The sequence below is a fragment of the Cynocephalus volans genome, chromosome 6 (assembly GCF_027409185.1).
Source record: "Cynocephalus volans isolate mCynVol1 chromosome 6, mCynVol1.pri, whole genome shotgun sequence".
NCBI classification, from domain to species: domain Eukaryota; kingdom Metazoa; phylum Chordata; class Mammalia; order Dermoptera; family Cynocephalidae; genus Cynocephalus; species Cynocephalus volans.
This window is the reverse complement of record NC_084465.1, coordinates 24,121,283-24,143,978: the sequence shown is the minus strand read 5'-3', so window position 1 is coordinate 24,143,978 and position 22,696 is coordinate 24,121,283. Positions and strand designations below refer to the sequence as shown.

Genomic DNA, 22,696 nt, shown 5'->3' with positions numbered 1-22,696 from the left:
CACAACTCACTAAGAGCCTGCCACATACTAGCACTTTACATACATTAACTCTAATCCTAAAAGCCCTGAAAGGTATTTATCATTTGTGTTTTACATAAGAAGAAACTGAAGTACAAACTGCCCGAGTGAGTGGCTCCGGGTGGCAGAGCTGGTGAGAACCAAGGGCCGGGGTGAGAAGCCAAGATCATGGTCTATTCCTGACCACCCTGCTCTCCATCCTGCACACATTTCTGCTTTCTGCTCAGCCCCATGGTCTGTCTGAGAGATGTGAGGCCACTGTCGTGATCATACTCGGATGTGAGGGACCTTTCTGCCTGCATGAGTGACCCCTTAGGAGCACGTCTGCAGGAAGAGGATAGTAGTGGTGGTGGGCTGTTTCCTGCCTACTCCCTCTGTAGGGTGGGGCTGGCACTGCCTGGGGCTCCATGTACCCCAAGGTGCTTTAGACGTTGCAGGGAGGCTCTTGTCCCAACTCGTATTGGGCTGGAACCAAGGAAGAATAAGCCACAGGACCTCCTGCGTGGGGCAGAGGGGGCGTTCTGAGCTCTTACCATCCCCCATGACTCCATTCACCCCCAGCAACAAGAACAGACATCTCCATGTTCCTCACTGGAAGCAGAGCCAAGGAAAGCATTGCAGTGGCAGCTGAGCCCTGGATTTGAGCTGCCTCCTCTCCCAACTTGCTGTGTGACCTGGGCAAGCAGCTTACTTCTCTGGGCTTCAGTGTGCTCCCCAAGCACGGGAAGAAGGGCAGCAGGAGAGTGTTGCACCACGTGAGCCTTGAGGGCGTGTCCAGTCCTAAGGTTTTAGGGTGCAATGGGGAATCCAGGCTGCCAGCACCTAACGAGGATGGGAAACTAGGGAGGGAAGTCCCCTCCCCTTTCTGGTTCCACCATGACTGAGAAGGAAGGGCGAGAGGGAGGAACATCTCTGTAATGACAGGTCAGAAAACCTTCGGGATCCACTCCAGACAGCCGGGAAGGCTTCCGCCTCAGTGAGACGGGTGAGACGCTGCGACAGGACAGCTTGCCCCTTTTTGCAAATGCCTGCAGTGGCTCCGTTTCTGTCACTCGCTTATCAGGCCTGCTCTCCCAGGAGCTAGCAGACACGGCCCGATCTCAGTGCCAGGAGCAAACATCCAAATGGGCTCGTCACCATGTCAGCCGTCCAAACACAAACCAGAACGTACAGCTCAGTCCCCTGCAGGGGCGGAAAGGACACTGGAGAAACCATGTGACCGTCACCTTACATGTGACGTGCCCAGGGACCCGGCACCAGCAGAGTGGGAATCACTCTTACAGGAGCTGTGGAACCTGTGTTCCCATCAGCGCCTTATATGAGATCAATGTCTGCAGACCTCCAAGACTGTCCAACTTCACATCAGCTGCTCTCAGAGCTCCCTGGGAGGCAGGCTGGGGACAGGGAGGGACACTGAGGCACCAAGAAGTGTTAATGGCCCCCTCATCACACAGGGGGTCCCTGACAGAGGCACCATCCACTCAGGGGGCCTGAGCCTCACGTGGCGTGAGCCTTTCTTGGACACAACACCCCACCTTCTCCTTGAAGTGTGCTTCTCTCTGAAACTCTCAAGGTGGTAAAAATCACAATCACAAAAGCATTGTCTCACCTCTTCCCTCCCAAGGGGCAAGCTCAACCATCTCTCAATTTCACTGCCCCAAGTGAGGAACCTGAACAGCGATACAGAGAAGAGGGAAGGGGATAGAACATGGACAGGTCACCTCTCGTTGCCTTTGCCTCTCCAGGAACCCTCCTCTGGCCACTGAGTTTAAAATCGCAACGCTTTTGCCCCACCAGTGCTCCTGAGTCCACTTATCTGCTCGATTTCTCTTCCCCAGCATGTCTCACCCACTAACCTACTCTCTGATTTATTTATTATGTTGATGGCTTCTTTGCTGCTTCCTCTTGCTAAATCACAGGGATATTTATCTGTTTCTTCACTGTTGTATCCCCAGTGTGTTGGCTACTGCTTGGCACATAGTAGGTGCTTGGTGAATATTTGTTGAACAAATGAATGAATCAGGCCTGGGTTATGAAGCAAGACGGCCCCCGGTACTTCACTCCTAGATGATGCCGGAAGGAGCCAGCAGAGCCGCCCGTGCCTGATCCTGCTTTCCCAGGTAACTCCGACTGGCAGATGACCCACCTCCTCAGCCCCCGCAGGTGTCTGTGTCCCAGCTCATGGCTAGAAGTTGAGTGCCAGCAGCTCAGGCGGGGGGACAGACTGGGAGCGTCCCCAGACACCTGGAAGCAGCCCCACTGTCAACAGGAGTCGGTAAAACAAAGGACGCCGTGAAAGATGGCTTTGGCCCAGACACGACTGAAAGCAATCCCCAAAGCAGAAACACGTGTTTGAGGCCTCTGGCTTTCAGGCAGGGAAGGACTGGTGTGTGGGATGGCAGAGATATTGAAATTTACTGAGCAATCTGCCACTTGCCTTGTCTGGGGGACAGCTGCTTCTCCCCCAGTGGAGGTCGCTCCGGGGCACCCGAGGACAGCCTTGGCGCTGCGGCTTCATCTCCTCGTTTATCTGCTCTGCTGACATTTCCTCTCACTTCCTCCCCATTGGCTTGGCAGGTTTTTATCACAGTGGTTTCAGTATATATAGACATTCCCTCGGGGTTACTGGAGTTTTAGTAAATACACACCACACACACGCACAAAGCAAGAAGGAGGCTGACACGGGGGAGGTGCACGTGTGCATGTGTGTGTGCACACTCACCTACATACGTGTCCATGCACAACCAGCAACCTGGAATCATGCAGAAGAAAGGAAAAAGAGAAACATAGCAGGGCACTGAAAGAAACAGGCATATCATGACAAAATGACAGTGACACTGGCAGTCCACATTCGTATACTCCAAGGAAACGTGCACATGGAAAGCAGCGCTTGCTGAGCAAACTCGTGGAAGAATAAATCCATAATAACAGAAACAATATCCCAGCTATAGAATTATATAACTTGCAAATACTGTCTAGTAGCTGGCATTTGCTGAATGATCTGTCTCTGCCAAGTGCTGAGCTAAGCACTACTTACATGAAGTATCTCATTTAATGCCTGTCCCCACCCTAGGAGATCAATGCTATTTACTAAGTCCCCACTGTGAGGACTACTCACGAAGGCCTGGATGACCTAGCCAGCCTTGCTCTGCACCCTTCCCGCTCTGCACCCCTCCTGCTTTGCACCCTCCTGCTCTGCACCTCCCTGCTCTGCACCCTCCCACTCTGCACCTCCTGCTCTGCATCCTCCCTTTCTGCACCCTCCCGCTCTGCACCCTCCCACTCTGCACCCTCCCGCTCTGCACCCTCCTGCTCTGCACCCCTCCCACTCTGCACCCCTCCCACTCTGCACCCTCCCACTCTGCACCCCTCCCATTCTGCACCCTCCCACTCTGCACCCCTGCCACTCTGCACCCTCCTGCTCTGCACCCCTCCCACTCTGCACCCCTCCCACTCTGCACTTGCTCATTCTATGGCAGTCCTGCTGGCATCCCTGGAAACACCGAGTGTTCCCATCTCAGGCCTTCCTGCTTGCTGTTCCTTCTGCCTGGACCACTTTCCCTCTGATGGTCACCTCCTGGTGCTTCCCTTTGTTCTGCTTTTGGCAGTTTGGCAGGAGGATTTCCCTGACTGCCATCTTTAAAAGAGCATTTCCACCACTCTCCTGGCCATCGCTTTACTCCTCCTGTGTCAGTTTAATCTTTCACTGTATCCACCACCACCCGATGAAAGTCTCTCATTCATTCATGCATCCACCCATTCATTGTCTGTCTCTCTGCCCAGAATGTAACCTCTGTGAGGACAGGGACATTGTCTATCTTGTTCCCCACAGAATCCCTAGCATCTAAAAGAGTGCCTGACTCTACACCGCCAGTGCCATGGGGCCCACCTAGGGCCCTGAGGTATGGATCTGGGGACTGGACCCTCCTCCCACAACCAGGCATACTGCCAGCACCACAGGGCCCACCTGGGGCCCTGAGGCATGGAGGCAGGAGCCACCAGCAACAAGGTAAGGAACAAGCCAAAAACATCAACTTCATGTGGGTGGCCCACCTCAGCCACCACAATAACAATGGCTGCCATGAAAGCAGCTAGATACCACAACCACCACACAGATGGTCTGCTAGCCACTGGAGTGCAATGACACAAGGAGAGTCACCAGCAGAGACCAAAGAAAAGAAGAAAATGTCTCTCTCCACAAAGCCCATTCCAGAGTGACAGAAGAAGCATCTGCTCTATGATAATATTGGGGGACCTGAACACACCTCCCAGCATTGGACAGATCATCTAGGCAACAATTCAACAGAGTAACCATTACTCTTTCAGAAGGAAGGGAGAAATCTAGGGTAATCAGAGGTGAGAGGGGGGAGGGAGAGAGGGATAGGGAGAGATTGCATAAGGGTCATAAAGAATAAATATGAGTTGTAACAATACATGTGCTAGTAATATTGATTTGATCAACATACGTCAATGGCGAACCCCCAAAATATGTATAATCAATTATGATTCAATAAAAATTAAAATAAATAAATAAATAAAAGAGTGCCTGACTCATAGTAGGTGTTCAATAAATCTCTGTTGGGTGTTGAATGAGTGAGGTATGCTAAGGGGGTGAGTAACTTGTCTGAGGCCACAGAGCTAGAAAACATATAGCATTTGTGTGCACACACATGCTTGTGCACACGCACAGGCATGCACCTCCATTCTCTACCTCTGTTAGTCATATGATCCTTGCCCCTTCCTCCACCACCCATCCATCCTTCCTCTTGCCAAGAGTTGACCTCTTTTAGCACATGGAGTGAGGAAGACTGGATCTCGAGAAGAGTTTCAAACAGCAGTGGGGAGACAAAATCAGCAGATCACTCCAGAATCTTCTCGAATTATGGATTTTTTAACCACTTCACAACTACTAAAATATGATGGAAAATATTTCCCCTGGTTGTTAAAATCCCCTTCCTCTGTTCTGTGTCCCCCAGTGTGGAATCAGAGGGAAAAAGGAGGTAGCAGAGGCTAGCATCACCATTCAGAAAGAACCAGGGGGTACGCAGGGGTGAAGCAGTGCTGAGAAGAGAGAGCAGCCCCTGCTTCCTTAGCCTGCCGCCAAGTGGTGAGGAGGAAGAGTCCTCGGGTCCAGTGGCAACCCCCTGGTGCTTGCTGGGCTGCTGACCAAACAAAGTTACCTGGTTCTTAATGAAACTCACACTCCTGCCATCTCTATTTAAGGCTTTAGGCCTCATCTTCAGGCAGGGGGTCCGAGCTTAACTGGGAATCAGAGGCTCTCAAAGAAGGCCACTCTTCATGTGGAGCATGAGGCCCAAAGCTCTCTCACTCATACTAACTACTCAAGAATATACTGGGCCTACTCTGGGCGAGGTCCTCTTCTAGTGCTGGCTACAAAGGAGTGACTAAACAAGACAAGGTCCTTGCCCTCCAGGAACTTACATGCTAGTGCATAGACGTGGGAAATAAACAGGTAATTTTCATGCTTGGAGGCACTGGGAGGGAATAAACAGAATGAGGAGCCAAGACGCCAGGCAGGAGACACTTCACATGGGGTGGTCAGCAGAAGCTTCTCTGAGGACATGATGTTGGAGCAAAAACTGATGGCATGAGAAGGACCCAGACAGGAAGAGCTGGAGAGTTTTCCCAGCAAGGAGACAAAAAGTGCAAAGGGGCTTACCAGGTTCAGGGACAGAGTCGGGGATTCTGTGCTGGTGCAAAGGGAGCCAGGGGCTAGAGTCACAAATGAGCTTGCAAAGATGGGGAGGAGTCATAGCATGGACCAAGGGGTCACACCAGGGGCTTGAGTTTTATGCTCCAAGTGACAAGATGCCATTGATGGTAGGAGAGATCAAAGAGAATCCTCTGAGCTTGGGAAGTGCTCACAAGCCCCCTCATCTTGTCTCTCTCTCCACTCGTCATTGTGTCATTTCTCTCTGGGTTCCTCATTAGATACAACACCAGAAGGTCCTTTAGGCCACTGCCCTGCTGCAGGTCCCCAAAGATCAGAGAGAGGAGAGAGGGGGTATCTAAGAATAGATGCAGTAAAGCAGGGCCTTCTTTGCCACCAGTCCTCGCTCACACTTGTCTATTAGGAAGTGTGCCCTTCCACTCAATGTAGGTCTCTAAGTCAGATTGCTGTTCTGCTGTGTTTAGGAAAGGAGAGTCTGCCTTTCCACTGAGATCTGGGAATACAGATGCTGATGTGTTGTATGGTGGATTTCAGTCTCCAGTTACAGCAGCAGCCACAGCTGCAGAACTGAAACAAGAGTCTCAAGACCCATAGCCCTCTTGAGCTCACATTAGTTTGTTCATTCATTCATTCATTCATTTATTCATTCAGAATGTATTGAGTATTTATTATGTGTCAGACACTGTTCTAGGAGTCTGTGACACGTAAGTAAACTCAAAAGACTAAAAAATCAAAAATTTCTATTCTCTTGGAAGTTACACTCTAAATGAGGAAGGCACATAATAAATAATAAACATAACAAGTATATAAATTGTATAGCAAATAAGAAGAGATAAAGTGTTATGGATAAAAATAGAGCCAGGTGAGGGAGTTGGTAGTTTCTGGGCCTGGGTGGAGGGCAGTTTAGAGTTTTACCTGGGGTGCTCAGGGGAGCCTCATTCAAGCAAAGGATGTGAGAGATTCAGTCTTGCAGATATTTGGAGAGGAGAAGAAGTCTAGGCAAAGGGAACAGTCAGGACAAAGACCCTAAGGCGGGAGCATGCTTGACTTATTGGAGGTCTGTTGCATAGGACTTCTCGGTATAGGAGCCCCCTCCCATCCCTGACTCTGCAGACCAGGGGAGGGGAGCAGAATGAGCAAGGGAGTGGGTGGTGATGAGGTCAGTCACCTCAGGGGACAGAACACATAGGGCCTTGTGGGTCTTCATAAACACTTTGGCCATTGAAGGGATTTGAGCAGAGGAATGACATTATCTAACTTAAACTTTAAAAGATTAACTGCTGCATGGAGAAAAGACTGGAAAGACAAAGGTGGAAACAGGGAGAATAGTAAGGGGACTTTTGCAAATATTCAGGCAAGAGAGGATGGAGGCTCAATCCAGGATGATAGCAGTGAAGTGGTGGGAAATAGTCATATCTGAAAATATTTTGTAGAGCCAACAGAATTTCCTGACACATTGCATGGGATAATGGACAAATAAAGGAGCCAAGGAAGACCCTAAGGTGTTTAGCTTGAACAGCATAGTTGCCGTCATCTGAGGTAGGGAAGACCGCAGGTGACGAGTGCTGGGGAGGAAGATGAGACTTCAGCTTTAGATATGTTAAGCTAAAGACATCTATGAGAGGTCCAAGTGAAGATGTCAGGTAGGCAATTGGCTACGTGAGGCTGGAGTCCAGGAGAAAACATGGGGATTTGGGAGACATGAGCTCCTAGATGGTATTTAAAGTCATGAAATTGAGTGACATCACTAAGGAATAAGTATGGCATAAAAAGGATAGAGAAAAGAGGATGAAAAACCAGAAAAGCAGACTGGGAAGAAGTAGCCAAAGAGGTAACAGGAAGATGTTGTGCCTTAGAAGCAACAGCTTGAAGAAAGCCAAATTCTCGGAGCTTTGATTCTAATAGGTTGAGGGAGTTGCTCCCTGCACTTTGAGTGCTGTGCTTACAGTAAGTCCACCAAAGACTCCAACACCAGGGTCATCCTTCAACACATTTTCATTGTAGGACCAACTCATGGGCTGAAACACTAATGCCTGCCACCTGTTTTTATAAATACAGTTTTATCAGCACATAGCCATACCCATTTGTTTGTCTATGGCTGCTTTTATATAACAACAGCAGCACTGAATAGTTGCAACAGAGACCGTATGGTCTGTAAACTCTAAACTATTCACTATCTGACGGTTTACAGAAAAAGTTTGCTGAACCCTGGACTAACTCATCAGTATTTAATGGCATGAACTTTCATCCTTCAGGAATATTTTGGTCTTCACCTCACACGATGTAAAAAACAATAATCTGGAGGTTTCCAAGTGTCTCTCTTGCATTATTCAAGCTCTGCAATGGAAACATATCATCAGTACTATCCTCATTTTACAGATGAGAAAACTGAGACTCAGAGAAGTTGAATGACTTGTCCAAGGTAACTCAGCCAGCAGAGGATGGGTCTGGGCCTTGAATCTGGGTCTTCAGATGTCAAAACCCAAGCTAGACCAATACATGAGTGATTCCCACAGCAACACACAGATGATCTTATGCAGACACGACATGGGTTTTCAAAAATTTTTCAAGTTTTGTTTTATTTGTAGGTGCATTAAGTATATTATCTATGATTAGCACATCAGATTTATAATATCACTATTTAAAAGACAGTTAAAGTAGGCGATTCAAGTTGAAACAATAAGTTTATTTAAATAAAAACGTAACATAAAAAATAGTCAGGACAGGGCATAAGTCATGACAGTGATGTTATGGGCTGAATTGTGTTCCCTACAAAATTCACATGTTGAAGCCGTAACCTCCAGCTCTTCAGCATGTGAATGTATTCAGATATAGGCTCTTGAAAGAGGCATTTGAGTTAAAACGAGGCTGTTAGAGAGAGGCTCTCATCCAATGTGACTGGTATTCTTACAAGAAGGCACAGAGAGAGACACCAGGGATGTGCATACACAGAGGAAAGACCATGCGGGGACACACGCAAGAAGGTGGTCCTCTGTAAGTCAAGGAGAGAAGCTTCAGAAAGAACCAAACCTGCCAACACCTTGATCTTGGACTTCTGACCTTCAGAACCATAAGAAAATTAATTTCTGTTGTTTAAGCCACCCAGTCTCTGGTATTTTGTTATGGCAGCCCTAGCAAACTAATACAAGAGAGAGATTACTGAAGTTTGAGAGATGCTTCCCTTGCCTGAACTGTCGTCTTTCAATTATTTAAATTTCAACTTAGATGTTAACGTAAGTGATAGATAATATGTGTCACTCCCTCTCTTTTCCAATTCTGGTTCAGTGAAGGCACTGGGATTCATTCGTTCATTCAAAAATTATCAAGGGTCTATCAGGTGAGGTTTAAGCAGACAGGACACAGGGCTGTCCTTAAGCTGTTGACAGCCTGGGGTGGGAGTGGGGGAGGAGAAATGAGGAAGTCATCATTACAGCCAGGTCTGAGAAGAGCCATCACAGAGATATCTAACTACAGGGCAGAAATAGCCCATTGAAGAGTGTGACAGCCGAGCTAAGTTTCAAAGGACAAGGAAAACTAAGCCAGTTGAGAAAGGGAAGTGATTACCAGGTACAGCAGACATGTTTGCTAAGCATGGACCTTTATCCTGCAGACTCAGTCCTGCAAAGTGATGCACACTGGAGTTAGTCTTGATGCTCTGAGTCTGGCAAATCAAATCCCCAGGTATATCTACCCAGCTGCATCTGCCCCGGAGCTCTACTGCACATGCCCAGCCAGTAAAGTAAGGGTGGGCTTTTGCTGTGCACTCCACGAGGACTGGATCTCTGCTGTCTGTCTGCCTTGGCCTTGACCTGGACACCTGGGCTCCAACCCAGGTGGATCACCCAGAATCCACCACCTGACTCCAAACATGGCTAGTGTCCAGAAACCCTTGCTGTAGTGTCACAGAAGTAAGAGCCTCTCCATTTATCAAGCACTTGCTCTGTGCCAGCCTTGGTTCTAAGCTTATCAACTGCACTATCTCACTCGATTCTTAGAACGCTATCTGTTATTATTATTACCTCCACATGACAGTAGAGAATGCAGACTCTTAAAAAGATTAGGAACTTACATGACACCACACTTGGTAAATGGTTGAGCCAAGATTCATGCTCAGGTATGCTCACACCAAGGCCTGTGCCCCTAACCATTGTACTCTACTACCACTCCCCACAAAAAATCTGCAAACCCAGTGGATACAGTGTTGGCCCACGTTTTAGGGCCCTTGGGATTGTGGTTTTGGGCGAAGGCCACCCTCCACCTCTGTGACAGTAGCCCCAGAATGGATGAACGCTGTGGCCCTATCCGTTCCTGCCTTCCTTTCCATTCTAGTACACCCATAATCCAGAGCTCTGGTGTTCCTCCCAGCCTGGCCGGAATGGGTAGGAACTGCACCAGGGAAGGAGAACCGGCTGAGGGCAAGGAAGCAAGCAAGGATTTAGATGGGCACCTCAGGGGAAGGAGCAACGCTCGGAATCCTGACTCAATTATCACAGGGGGCTGATAACTTATAGTATCAGCTTATATTTTCCATCTTTGTAAGTCCTTCAATGTTTTAAGTCCCAGGTTCAGAAATCCTGGCTTTTAGATCAGGCAAGAAATCCTGAAACACTCAGTGCCTTGTGCAGATCTCGAGTCTTCTCCAAAGGATTGTTCCACCCAGGAAGGTTGCACCTGCTCAACTCTAGGGCCTCAGAGGTAGGCAGGGCATGGGGAGTGTAGACCTCATTACAAAAAGCAAGGAATGTAGACAAAGGGCCAGCCTCATTCCCAGCTGATGGCTCCACCTCAGAAGTCCCTGCTCCCAGAGAAAATGCTCCATTCTCGGCCCCACAGCAGCCAATCCCAAGCCATGGCAGCCTCCACAAGGGCACCACAATGGGTCCCACTGTCACTGAAGCCAGGAGAATGGGGTGTCCCACACCAAGAGAAGATGTCATTGCACTCTCGGGGAGGGTGGAGTGCTGCAGGCTGCCAGGGCATCATGCACAAGTCCTGTGGGTGGCATAATGTGGCATTCAGCTCCCCCGCTGTGCGGAGAGGGGACGGGCGGAACAATCCAGACTCTGTCAGCAAGGTCCTCCAGAGAGTTCAGGCCACGCTAATGAAAAGGAGTAAGAGGGGAGATCCTCCCTCAAGGCTGCTGCCTCGGCTGCCGCTCAGAGCTATCAGACACGTGTGCACAGGCTAGAGGACAGCCCCCAGGAATGGCCTGTCCTACATGGAGATGACAGGCGCAGAGATGTGGCCTTGCTGATCCACATTCGGGGAGGGGTGGATATTGTGTGGGGCGGATAGGGAACACTACAGGCAGTGAATTAGGGGACTCCAGGAACCCTGAAATAGATGGAATTTCTGAGGTGAAACCTCCTGCTGTGCCTGCTGCAGACATGAGACTCTTAGGCTAAGTCAGGGGACCCCTGAAGCATCTAGTTCTCAGCTGTTCCAGAACCAAGCCCAACTCTGCTAATTCCTACCTCCTATCCGCTAACAGTAATCCCTGCACCACGTCTGTTCTTCCTGGCTTGGCTTTGCAGAATTTGCTGGAGGTTCCACAAAGAGTCATAGGGACACACGAAGGCTCACGGCACATGTTGTATCATCTCATCCCACAGGCTCTGTGTTCTGAATCTTCATCCATCTGGCTATTCCATGACATTCCCTTAACTAGGCTCTTTTGGTAACAAATCCTTATTCATCACAGGCCTCCAGGGTCCAGGAAAGTGACTTTGGTAGAAGATTACACTTTGTGTAGGAAAATCTGGACAAAAAAACTTGGGTTTCTTCAAAAGAGAGTAAATGTTGGCCCCTGGCCCTGAACCTATACGCACCATCATTCTGAAGTTAGTGGATTTGTTGTAAACTCACCGATATTTTGATATTTTAAATGATTCATCCTGTTTCAGCACACCCAGCCTCAGTCCCCAGGCAGCGTGACTGAAAGGATACACACAGAGCCAAATAAATCAAATCACCTCTCTGCAGCTGGCCTCCTGCGGGTTTCCACTGAGCCACAGGCTAGTATTTAGCTGTAAGACAAATGTCTAGCACAGCCCAAAGAGCCTTACCTGCCTTTCTGACATGATGTAGAGTTGCTCATGGTCCTTGGAGAAGGCCATGTCCCGCAGGACTGGGCCAGGGTCTACCACCTGCACGGTCTCATATTGGAGGGCGTTGCCCCTGGGCCCATCCACCCGGATCTGTGGAGAAGAGGGAGAGGAGAGCAGATATGAGTTCAGATCCTGCATGGCCCACCACCAAACTTCAGTCCAGACATCCTCCCAACAGCCAAGGGAGAGGGAGTGAGCTCCGTCCCCACAGTGCTCAGAGGCCAAAGCCAAGGGGTGGGAGTGACAACCCCCACTGTGAGCCTCATGGCAGGAATGGTAAAGAGAAGGGAAGTGGGGGGACCAAGCTGGGCTTCGCCAAGAACCCGTCTTGCTCTCTCTGGTTCCCTATGCCTCTGGCTCCAGTCTTCAGGGCCTTGCTGGTCTTTGGAGAAGAGGATGTGGCTGGTGTCAGGGGAGTGCTGTGGGATTGGGGGAACAGCTGCCTCAGATCAAAGTATCATCCTGCATCAGAAAAGGAGATACTATTTGCCACACTGGTTAGCAGAAAACATGCTGGTGTAAGGATGTGGGCTGATTCTTTGAAACTGCTATCTAGATGTCATTGTTGTACCTTGGAGGGGAACCAGGCAGAGGGCTGGGCCCAGACGTTTCACTCCCTGTGGTCTCATTTTGACCATTGAAACCACTGGCTTACACTTTAGATTTTGGAGAAGATGTTGGGTCATGAAACATCCTAGACATTCTATTCATGTCCCCAGGGAAGGGGATGTGGGCATTATAGGAAAATGGGCTTCAAACGTGAGTCATCCTCTGCCTCCCAAGAACACTTAGCAGAGTTCATCATCCCCGGGCCATCCACAGGTCCTTTCCAGAACTGCATAGACAATGTGAAGACAACCAGAAGGGACTTTTGCTCATACATCCATGACTGAGAACACGCTTAGAAAGAACATGGGTTTCCCAGCTCTACATGATGTGTGCCTGGCCCTGGGTGTTCTAGGGCTCTAGAATCATCATGAGTCTGAGTCCTTAGATCCAACACGACCCCTACCCAGTGCCAGTATCAGTACCATCACCACATAGCCAGAACCAAACACACTGGTAATGTGGTTAGGTGAGAGCTAGGGGATCACCAACCTCGATAAGATGCCATTAGTAGAAGACTGTAAGTTACCCATGGTGCAATGTTAGAGATCTCAACAACAAAACTAAAGAAAAAATTATATTCCAAATATTCCCAATATGCATTATTTTTAATTTTTAATACATAATTTTTAACCTCTCATGAGATCAAGAAGAATATATGAGTTATTCAGAAGAGCTAAATGACAGAAATGACACCACCCTAGTGACAACTGATCAGCTCAGGTCACTCAAAAGTCTGTTGCCTCTTGTTTCTGTTGAGTCCACTGAACTCTGATACCAGGTTATTTTATGGATTATGTGTTTGATTTTAGGTTTGTTCCAGGCTCCGATTGCTTGTTGTTGTTGTTCTTTTCTTCTCTTGTAAGCATTATTTTTAAGCTTCCTAGACATACAGTACTGGGAGATGGTTTTGCACATAATTCTTTATTCCAGAATCCTCTCAGTCCTATGGGTTTAGTGTTCATTTGTCATGACTCTGCTGCCCCCCACAGCAACCATTCTACCCTCTCCCATCTTTTGGGTGGGATTGAACTCACTCCCTGCTTCCCAGGGTAGCCCTGGATGAGCATAAGCAGACCAGCTTAACCTCACTCTCTAGTCACAGTGATGGAGAGAAACTAGTCTCAAGCCAATCAACATGCTCAGTCAGAGCAAAGCAGGGGTCGTGAGGGGGGAGAGAAGCTCCTCTCCTCATCCTCACTAGGGTCAAAGAAATGAGCAGCTCACAGATCTGTTGGCAGCCCTCTTGTGACAAGGACAGGAGCTGCAACCAGGGAAGGTCAAGCAAAGAAATGGAAAAAAACTGGTCTTTGGTGATGTCACTGAACCACTGAACCAAAGTAACCCCAAAGCCTGCTCAACATCAGGATTTTGCAGTTACTCAAGGTATTTCCTTTTTATTAAAGTAATACGAAGGTTTTTGGTAACATCAAAAGTCCTAACTGATACACTGATAAATAGATGAGGAAAATGAGACCCAGGTATATTAAACAACTGGCCTGAGCTATAAAATCTGGGGACAGGATCAGAATCCAGGTTGACTCCAAAGTCCATCCTTCTCCTAACACCCTGGTTACATGAGGGACCTTGTTCCTGGAGGGAACTTCCTGGTGGTGCCACCTACAGTCATGGGGCTGAGGTCAGGGTCTGCCTCTGGTCTCTACAATTCCAGACACTTTCTCGTCATTCCTTATTTTGATGCTCACTTGAGCTTGGCAAATATGTTTTTAAAGTGAACAAATAAGTGAATGAAGTCAAGATTCTTTGCTGATTTCCTGTTAAGCTCATGAAGACAACAACAAAAACAGGTAAAGGAATTAAAGAGAGATGGTTAGCCCTGAAAATCGAAATGCCTCAGATTCCCAGAACCTTCCTTCTATGCCCACCCCCAAGCCACCAGAAGTCCACACTGGCCTGGTCCTTTCTTAATCTGAATGAAATAGGAGTTCGTGCAAAACCAATTGGGATTACCACCCAAGTCTGACTGCACAGTGATGGCCTTGGCCCCTGGCCCAGCCAGGCTTCATCCCCAGCTGAGAGGCACCCCTGGAGTGGGAGCAGAGAGTGACACGGAGTGCCCTGGCTGGTCTCCAGACCCCTCAAGCCGCTGCTGCCAGCAGCAGACTCCCATAGGGAATACTGGTGGAACTAAGTCCCATCCAGTGCCCCTGGGTCTGATCCCCAAAGAAATTGGATTCAGTGCCTGAGTGGTCTTCTTTATAATTCAGCTCCAACTTCCCTGCTCCTTAGGATGCGGTGATGTGCTGGATGTAGGTGCACATCAGAAGAAACCATGTGAGCTGGGACAGGGACAGAGGGACAGAGGGATGGACCAGGGAGCACCAATCTGGCAAGATTTCACAGGCCTGGCCTTCCCCAGGGAGGCTGGATGGGGTGATGTCCCCTAGCCCCACCTCCCACACCCTGCCAGAGCAGGAAATAAGTAGTTGGAAAGGTGGTTCTCTCTCTTCCTCCCAATCCACACCTTTTCAGAAAACAGAAAGGAAAGCATTCATTTATCCATCTGCTGAAAGAATCTCATGCAAGACATGGGTAAAAGGAGCTTATAGTGAAATTTGTTAAATGCTTGATGGACAATCCTAAATAGGTAGGATGGGCCAGCTGCTGGCTCTTGGGCCCTTACATAGACAAACAGCAACAACAGCTGCTGCTTACTGAGTGGCTATGATGTGCCGGGTACGATGTGAGACATTTTACATATCCGTGGATTTTCATTTAAATCTTATAACTTGGTAAAGTGAGCATTAATATTGTCCCCATTTACAAGTGAGGCACAGAGAGGTTAAATAACTCCTTCGAGGTCACACACCTGGTGGACGGCAAGGCCTGGACCCATACTAGAATCTGATTCCGCTGTCCACATGAATAGAAATCTACACACTACACCAAATGCTCGCGTTGAACCACGTTCTGCTGGGTGTATAAACCTGCATCCCCTCAAGGAGACAAAGTAGTTGATCTTAAACCAACATCACCCTAGGGGATGTGGAGGGACCATGTCTTTATCTCCTGCAGTTCTTTTGAGACAGAAGCACGCATATGAATGAAGATGCTGTTGTAAATTTTCAAAATAATGATGCCTTATATTTTTGTTTTATATCTTGTAAAGCATTCTTAAATAACACTGTCTCATCTGATGGCTGTAAAATTTTTATGATGTGGACTGCCGGCATAATCATTTTCATGTTACTGATGAAGCAACTGAGATTGGGGCTGTTCTGTGCCTTGCCCAGAGTTCAATGACAAACCAATGACAGGCAGGATTAGAACCTAGGCCTCCCAATTCCCAGCTCAACACTTGCCTCTTAGCTATTTAGATTGTCCAAAAGCCTTTGACAAGGTTCCACATGAACAGGTATTTAAAAATAATGAGTCTCCATGGGACTTTGGGCAGTTTGGCCATGGAGAGGAAACCGACTTACAGACAGGAAAAGACAACGTTTCTGCATGGAGCAGTGGAACTGGGAACTCCCCAAGCTCTAGTGTTATGACTAGACTTATTTAATATTTTTCATAAATGGTCTGGAGGAGGGAGCAGGAAAATTCTCAGATGAGCCTAAGCTCTTTGAGGTAGCAAGAAGCCCGACGATGGAGATAAACTGCAGAAAGACGGTCCACCCTGTGCGAAGGCTGAGTGGGGAAGGAGATAACCTGTGAGCCCAGTGGGCCAGAGGCCATGCCTGTCCACTCAGCACGGTACCCAAGACATGGTTTGTGCTCAGTAAGTAGTGACCGAATAAAATGAAATCAACCAACAGTCTACCGTATCTGAGCTGCTGGGTATGATCAAGGCAGAGGCAGGATCGAGGAAGGGAATCTCGGCATCACCATTTTCTGCTCTCAGTACGGCAAGGCAGCCAAACAGGCCAACAAAATGATAGGCAGAATTCGAATGGGATTTCAGGGGAAATCAGACAAGCAGAAGCCATCACCCTGGCCACATCCACATGATGCAGAATATCCCATTCAGTCCACCCCTCATCAGATGGAAACATAACCCGGGTGCCAGCAACTCAAGATGAGCCTGGGAAAGACTCCCCAGGCCACAAAGAAATAGTTGAGATGAGAGGAGACATGTCGACTGGTGGCTGTGGTTCGGTCACCAATGCAGAGGCCACCCCGAAGCTTGTGAGGTGACAGCTCAAACAAATAAGATTTATTATTTTACACATTAGGACAAATAAGATTTATTGTTTTATACAGCATAGGTAATACTTGTGGATCACCCAAGCAGTGAGAAAGGATGAAAACAGAAATTGATTTTTTTTTTTAAAGATAGAAAATGTAAAAAGACCAATTGTGGGTCCCGGATGTAAATGTGGGTGTCTGGAGGATGTTGTTAATCTCTGATGCTGACATCAAGGAGGAAACCACATCCTCACCCTGTGTGTCTCTGGACACACCACACAGTCATTTGTCATCCGCCATGACGCTGTGGAAGGCCCGCCATGTCTAGGCTCAGTGCTAGCCCCTGGAGAGGAAAGCTGGTGCGTGCCAGCCCTGCCTTCCAGGAGGCCTGTCCCCTGAAGGGCTCGGGCTTCAACAAAGAAGGCCAGGTGGTCAAAGGCCCCTATTCATTCTTCCCACGAGAGCTGGCTGACTGACTGAAGTGTAGAGAGATGACCAGCTCAGCCCCAGGCCAGGCTGGCAGGCGGGCAGTGCGTGTACGCCACATGGCAAAGGGCTACCAACATGGCGCCACCAACTGTGAGAGTCTGATGGACACTCAGAGAAGGTAACATCAGATGTACTCAAAAGCCACCTCAGGAGACAAAATCTCTTAGGTTGGTAGGAAGGCTGATCTGAATTCACAGAATTAGCAGTCCTAAAAGACTTTGTAAATACACGTAACGTACAGACAGGAAGGTAAGAATAAAAACATGAAAAAAGGAGCCAGAGGGGAAGACTTGGGTCATCTTTCTGCAGCACTGTCCTGAGGAGAAAAAATGGAGCAGACCAGCATGCCAATGTGCTCTCTGCGGCAGGTAGTGGTGCCCTGCCAGGCCACACCTCAGCCCCAGTGGAAAGTTCTAGATAAGCACTAGACAACAGAAATATAATGGGAGCCACAGATGTGGGTCACAGAGATATTTAAAATTTTCTAGTGGTGGCCACATTAAAAAAAAAGAAACGGGTAAAATTAACTTATGAAATGTACCTTATCTAACCCCATGTGCCCCAAACACGATTGTGTGAACAAGTGATAAAAACTATAAGTGTACAAGTATAAAAATTAATTAGGAGATATTTTACATTCTTTTTCTCTCATGAAATCTTTGAAACCCGAGGTGTATGTTACACTTACAGCACATCTCAGTTTGGACCAGCCACATTTCAAGTGCTCAGTTCATGGACCATGGCTACTATACTGGACAGCATGGTTCTAGACTATTCTCTTCCGTCGTCCGATTCTTGCATGCACCAAGCAATCTTGCTAACACTTTGGCTTGGTAACTATCCTCCTGGGGATGCCCTCAGTTGAGATCTTGCCACTCCCCCCACCATAAGACCCCAGGGTCTCCCAGGAACCTTCAATCTATAGCATAACGCAGTGTGCCCCACCGACCTCACTTTTTTGGTGAGCACGTCACAGCTGTAAGCTCCAACCAGCTGTAGAGTCCCCATCAGCCCAGCCAAGTCAGAATGCCCCATTGCACGGGCCTGGTTCTGATCCAGGCTGGCATGTAGCATGCTCGTGTGATGTACCCATGCTTTCTTTTTCCACACTCTGGGCATACTCCCTGTGCAGCAGGACCCCAGTACCCTGGGTGATAGTCCAAATATTTAACAACTGTGAATGGCAAAGGACCATACAGCGAGGACAGCTGCTATGGGAATGGGTTCTTGGAGGCTTCCACCTGCACCAGGTAATACTGCTGAGGGAGAAGGTAGGTAGGGAGACACATAGATGGGGGTAGGCACTAAGGGAAAAGGCGGCAGTAGATGACTACTGATCCCATGGATGTACTTCAATATTAACAACTGGAGAGGCCACACTAGGATTTAGTGACTGAGCACTGTTCCTGCCTGTCCCATGCAGGAACCTCCATTGTAGCATTTAATGCACACTGCACCACTCCCTACCAGGGACACATGCACATGCTACTCTGGGTGTCCAGGCATCCCCACCCTCCCGCCCTCCCCAGCAGTCAGTCTCTACCTGAGACCTTCCTAGGCAGCCAATCCCTTCCTTGCAGCCCCCCAGCCCTCTGCCCATCCACCAGTGGGCACTGCCACCTATCTCCATCCCTGGCACAGCGAGGCTGTGTGCTGCCAGGCAGACTGCTATTAAAACATCAGCAGGGTGGCCTCCGCAAAGGTCAGCCATCCGGGGAGCTCCTGGCAGCTGCTTGTTTGTTTATTGGAACATTATCTGGGCCGAGTTGTTTATTTACATCCATTGAAGGATTGAACAATAAATATCGTCTCCCTGTAGCAGGCAGATGCTTGCACTAGAACGTTCTGGCTGCCGTCTTGCTTGGGCTAATCTCCCTAATGAGCAAACAGTGCTATTCATCTCTAAAGAAGCAGGCTGCCCCTGCAGCCCCGTTTCCTCTCTCCCTTCACATTCTCCTCGGACTTCCCGGTCCAAGTCTACACCTGTGAGATTTCTGGGCTGGATCCAGGTTTAAGAAGGCGAGGGTGGGGTCTCATCCGGCAGGCAGAGACGTGGAACTGGAACTGGAACTGGAACTGGAGATGGAGGGAGAGCAGATCAGAGCCGGAGGCAAATGTCCCAGGGCCACTCTGAATCTCCCACCTAGACTCTCAAAGCTCCAACACAGAGGCACATGTCCACCTAGCTGGTGGTGGGATGGGAGGATGGCCAGGCCTCCCTCATGGGGCCAGGGGTGGTGGGGCTTGTGGGGAGGCACACCCCACATTCGAGTGGTGACAGAGCCTGAGTCAGGCCCCCGAGTGCCCAGAATTTGAAGAGCTCCTGCACAATAGAATGCAAACCAGCCAGTTTACAAAATGGAGACCTCGCCAGGCAGGTAGGGCTGGGAGAGGTGCCCGAGGGGGGAGGCGTGGGATCCATGCCCTCATAGCTATCCTGGCCTGATCTGGCTTTCACTGAGGCAGAAGTAGTGGGGAGGACCTTTGATGGGGAGTAAGTGACCAGGATCAGCATCTCGGGCACACTACAGGGCCACTATGTGTCTCAGGAGGGGACAAATAATGAGCTATTTGCATCCCAGGTATGCAGCGCAGTCAGCTGGCCCCCAAAGGCTGTGATGGATGTAGCCCTGTCACTGTCATTCTGCTTCTTGCCACATGGGCTGAAGAAGCAGGTGGAAGGAAGAGCTAGTATGCTCCAGAGAGCCAGGATCAGGCTCAGAGGGTGCGTGTTTATTGAGTGAATGGATGAATGATCTGAGAAGCTAACTTTGGGCCTGAGTTGCCATAGTTGGAACCATTAGACACACATCACACTCACAGACACACACACATGCTCACATACATGCACACACACCTACACACACAGCGACACACGCACACACATATACACATGCACATAGACCACATGCACACACACAAGCACACACATGATCTCTCTCTGCTCAAACTCAGCCTGTACAACTTTCCCTTTGCAATTCTATGACAAAGTGAAGGAGGGCAGGTGGTCAAGTCCTGCTGGGGCAAGCAGGAACTGGGAAGGGTGTGGCAGGCTGGCAGCAAGGGGATCGAGTATCCTGGCACCTGGCTGGTTGTGGGGTCAGCATCTTAGGAGAGGGGCTCCCTCACTCTCTCTGTGCCCCTGTGAAGAACTGCCTACTTTGTAGGGTGGTGGACTGGGTGACTCTGAGGGGCTGCAAGTCTATCCCCCTGCTGAGGAGAGTTCCCTCCCACCCTCTGCATTCACTCACCACCAACATTCCTACAACCCCAAACCAAGGCCACCCGAGAATGGGACGTCACTCGGAATGCACCTTGCACTTTCCCCAGGGCTTTCATGTTTAACATCATACCCCTTCCATCCTCCCTGCCCCTTCCAATCTCCTTTCTCTGTTCTACTTTTCCTTTTCCTGTAGCACTTATCACCTATATGCTATATCACGTGTTCGTGTACTATAGTTATTGCTTGTCTCCCTTGCTAGAATGTGAACTCCACAAGAGAAGAAATCTTTTATCAAGTGCTATACTCCAAATTCTTGAACCGTGCCACAGAATAGGTTCTCAATAAATATCTGCTGAATGAATGAATGAATGAAAATAAATGAAAACACCCAAAGTACTCATCAACGTCTTAATTTGTCCTCACGATGCAAATCTTCCCTAGGGAACCATACATTTAGGAAGTTCTAACTGGGAGAGTCAGCAGTGGGAGTGGAGTTGGCACTGCCCAGCCCAGGTCCAACTGGCCTTCTGCCCTGTTTCTCTAGCAGAGCAGATTCTACTACATGCCACCGCCTCCCTGCCTTGAGTCCCAGGGCTCGGAGGGTAGGCACAGACCCCACTTCTGTGTTCGCACTGCTTAAGCTGCCCCAGAATAGCACCACGGAGGCACTTTGTTTAGATTTCCTGATTCCAGCCAGTAGAAAGAGGATGCAAAAGGAGCTGCAAGAGTGTAAACAGTAATTAATTAGACAGGCGCTGTGTGTGCACGAACTCCACGCCATGTTACCAAACACTGCCGGGACAGTCGGTCCCTTTGGGTCTCCCATTACACACATCCACAAAGCTGGCTGATGATTTCTAGGCTGCCATTAGACTTCTTGTCCTGAACTGTCCAAATAATAGAAATCAGGGACAAAGACCTCCAAACCTCCCCATCTGCTTGGGTGGCAACACAAAGAGCAAGCTACAACTCCAGAAGAAAGAGATGCTGAAGAAATAGCAAGGGAAGTCAATATGGTTGATATGGAGAAAGTGCCAGAAAAGGTTCAAACCAGCATATTCCGAATTCTGAATGTTTTAAAACAGCCTCTCTTATGTCACCTTTCCAAGAGACTCATTGGAGAGCACTGTGTGCTGAAGTTACAGGTTTGGAACCCTGCTGGGTCAGCTACCATGTGACCCCAGACCCACCACTTGAGTAGCCTGTACCCCAAAACCTTGGCTGGTCATTTCCCTTGTGCCTCTGGCGAGAAAGGAGCCTGGACAGACTGCTCCCATTTCTAGAGAACAAGTACATGTGAGCAGATAGTTTATTCACCCCTGCCGTGCACTATGGGTACCATGCCATGGACATTACACACTTCCACTCCTTCTTATGCTGGACAGAGGGACCACGCTCACCCATGTAACAAAAGAACAAAGTCCTGAGGTGGGGCCCCAGGTAGCGAGTGTGTGGTTAAGCCCATGGGCAGAGGGAGTCCCAGCTCTGACACTTAGCAATTATGTGGCTGAGACAATCTACCCAACCTCTCAGAGTGTCACTTTCCTCATACGAAAAACAAATAATAATAACAACGGTGCTGCATTGTTATTGTGTGAGTATGATCGTGTCCCAAGCCTGTAAAATACTTAGCACAGTGAGGGGGTAATAGGTAAGTTTCAATAAATGTTAGCAATTATTACTATGCAATAATTGCTATTCAAACGAATGGATCTCCATGATTTCCATCCACGCTCACTGGGAACAGCAAACCTACGTGCCACAGAAAAACAGGTTAGAAGATTGGGCTCCCAACATCAGACGAGGTCACCTAAGGGCGGGAAAGAGAGGAGGACTCACAGCTCAGCTCGGGGCTGTCTGAAGCCGACTAGGGTGGAGGCAGTGCCAGACGGGGGAGGGGGACAGGCATGGAAGTGTCTGTGCCCATGGATGGAGCGTGCAGACGGGCATTCCACCAGCATGACCCAGAGCCCTTCCCATGGCAGCTCAGAAACTGCAGGGGTTGTCCAAGAAACTCTGAGTCTCGTTAATTCAGAAGTGACTCAGAAAGCCGGCAACTGTGTGGAGGAAGATGGAGGTGGCTCTGTGCCTGTGGTTTGACCAAGCCATGGGACAGGAAGAGGATCCTGGTCTGGCCTCGCTGAGAGGAGGGGCGCCTCTGAGGACCCAGGAAGCACAGAGAGCAGGGGCAGGGCTGACCGGGCACTGAGAAGCAGGGCCAGTGTCCTTAAAGGGAGGCAGTGGCTGCACAGGGCGTCAGGCACGGAGACTTAGACAGAACCAGGGCCCTGAGTGCCCCTGCACACGCCCCTATTGCCTCGGTCTACGACTGATCTGCCGCTCTCGCTACGGCCCCACACATGGGGAGGCTGTCTCCTCGCCTCTCCACCACACACAGCAGCTGCAGTCACG

General features: G+C 49.1%; 1 protein-coding gene across 4 annotated transcripts in view; it reads right to left on the bottom strand.

The window, feature by feature from the left end:
- PLXNA4 (plexin A4) overlaps positions 1 to 22,696 on the bottom strand; it is a 433,176-nt gene that overhangs the window by 151,090 nt on the left and 259,390 nt on the right. For all 4 annotated transcript variants that reach the window (XM_063101329.1, XM_063101330.1, XM_063101331.1 and 1 more), the window contains exon 4: positions 11,776 to 11,907. In XM_063101329.1, coding sequence (XP_062957399.1) covers positions 11,776 to 11,907 — 132 coding nt within the window. The remainder of the gene's footprint in view (positions 1 to 11,775; positions 11,908 to 22,696) is intronic.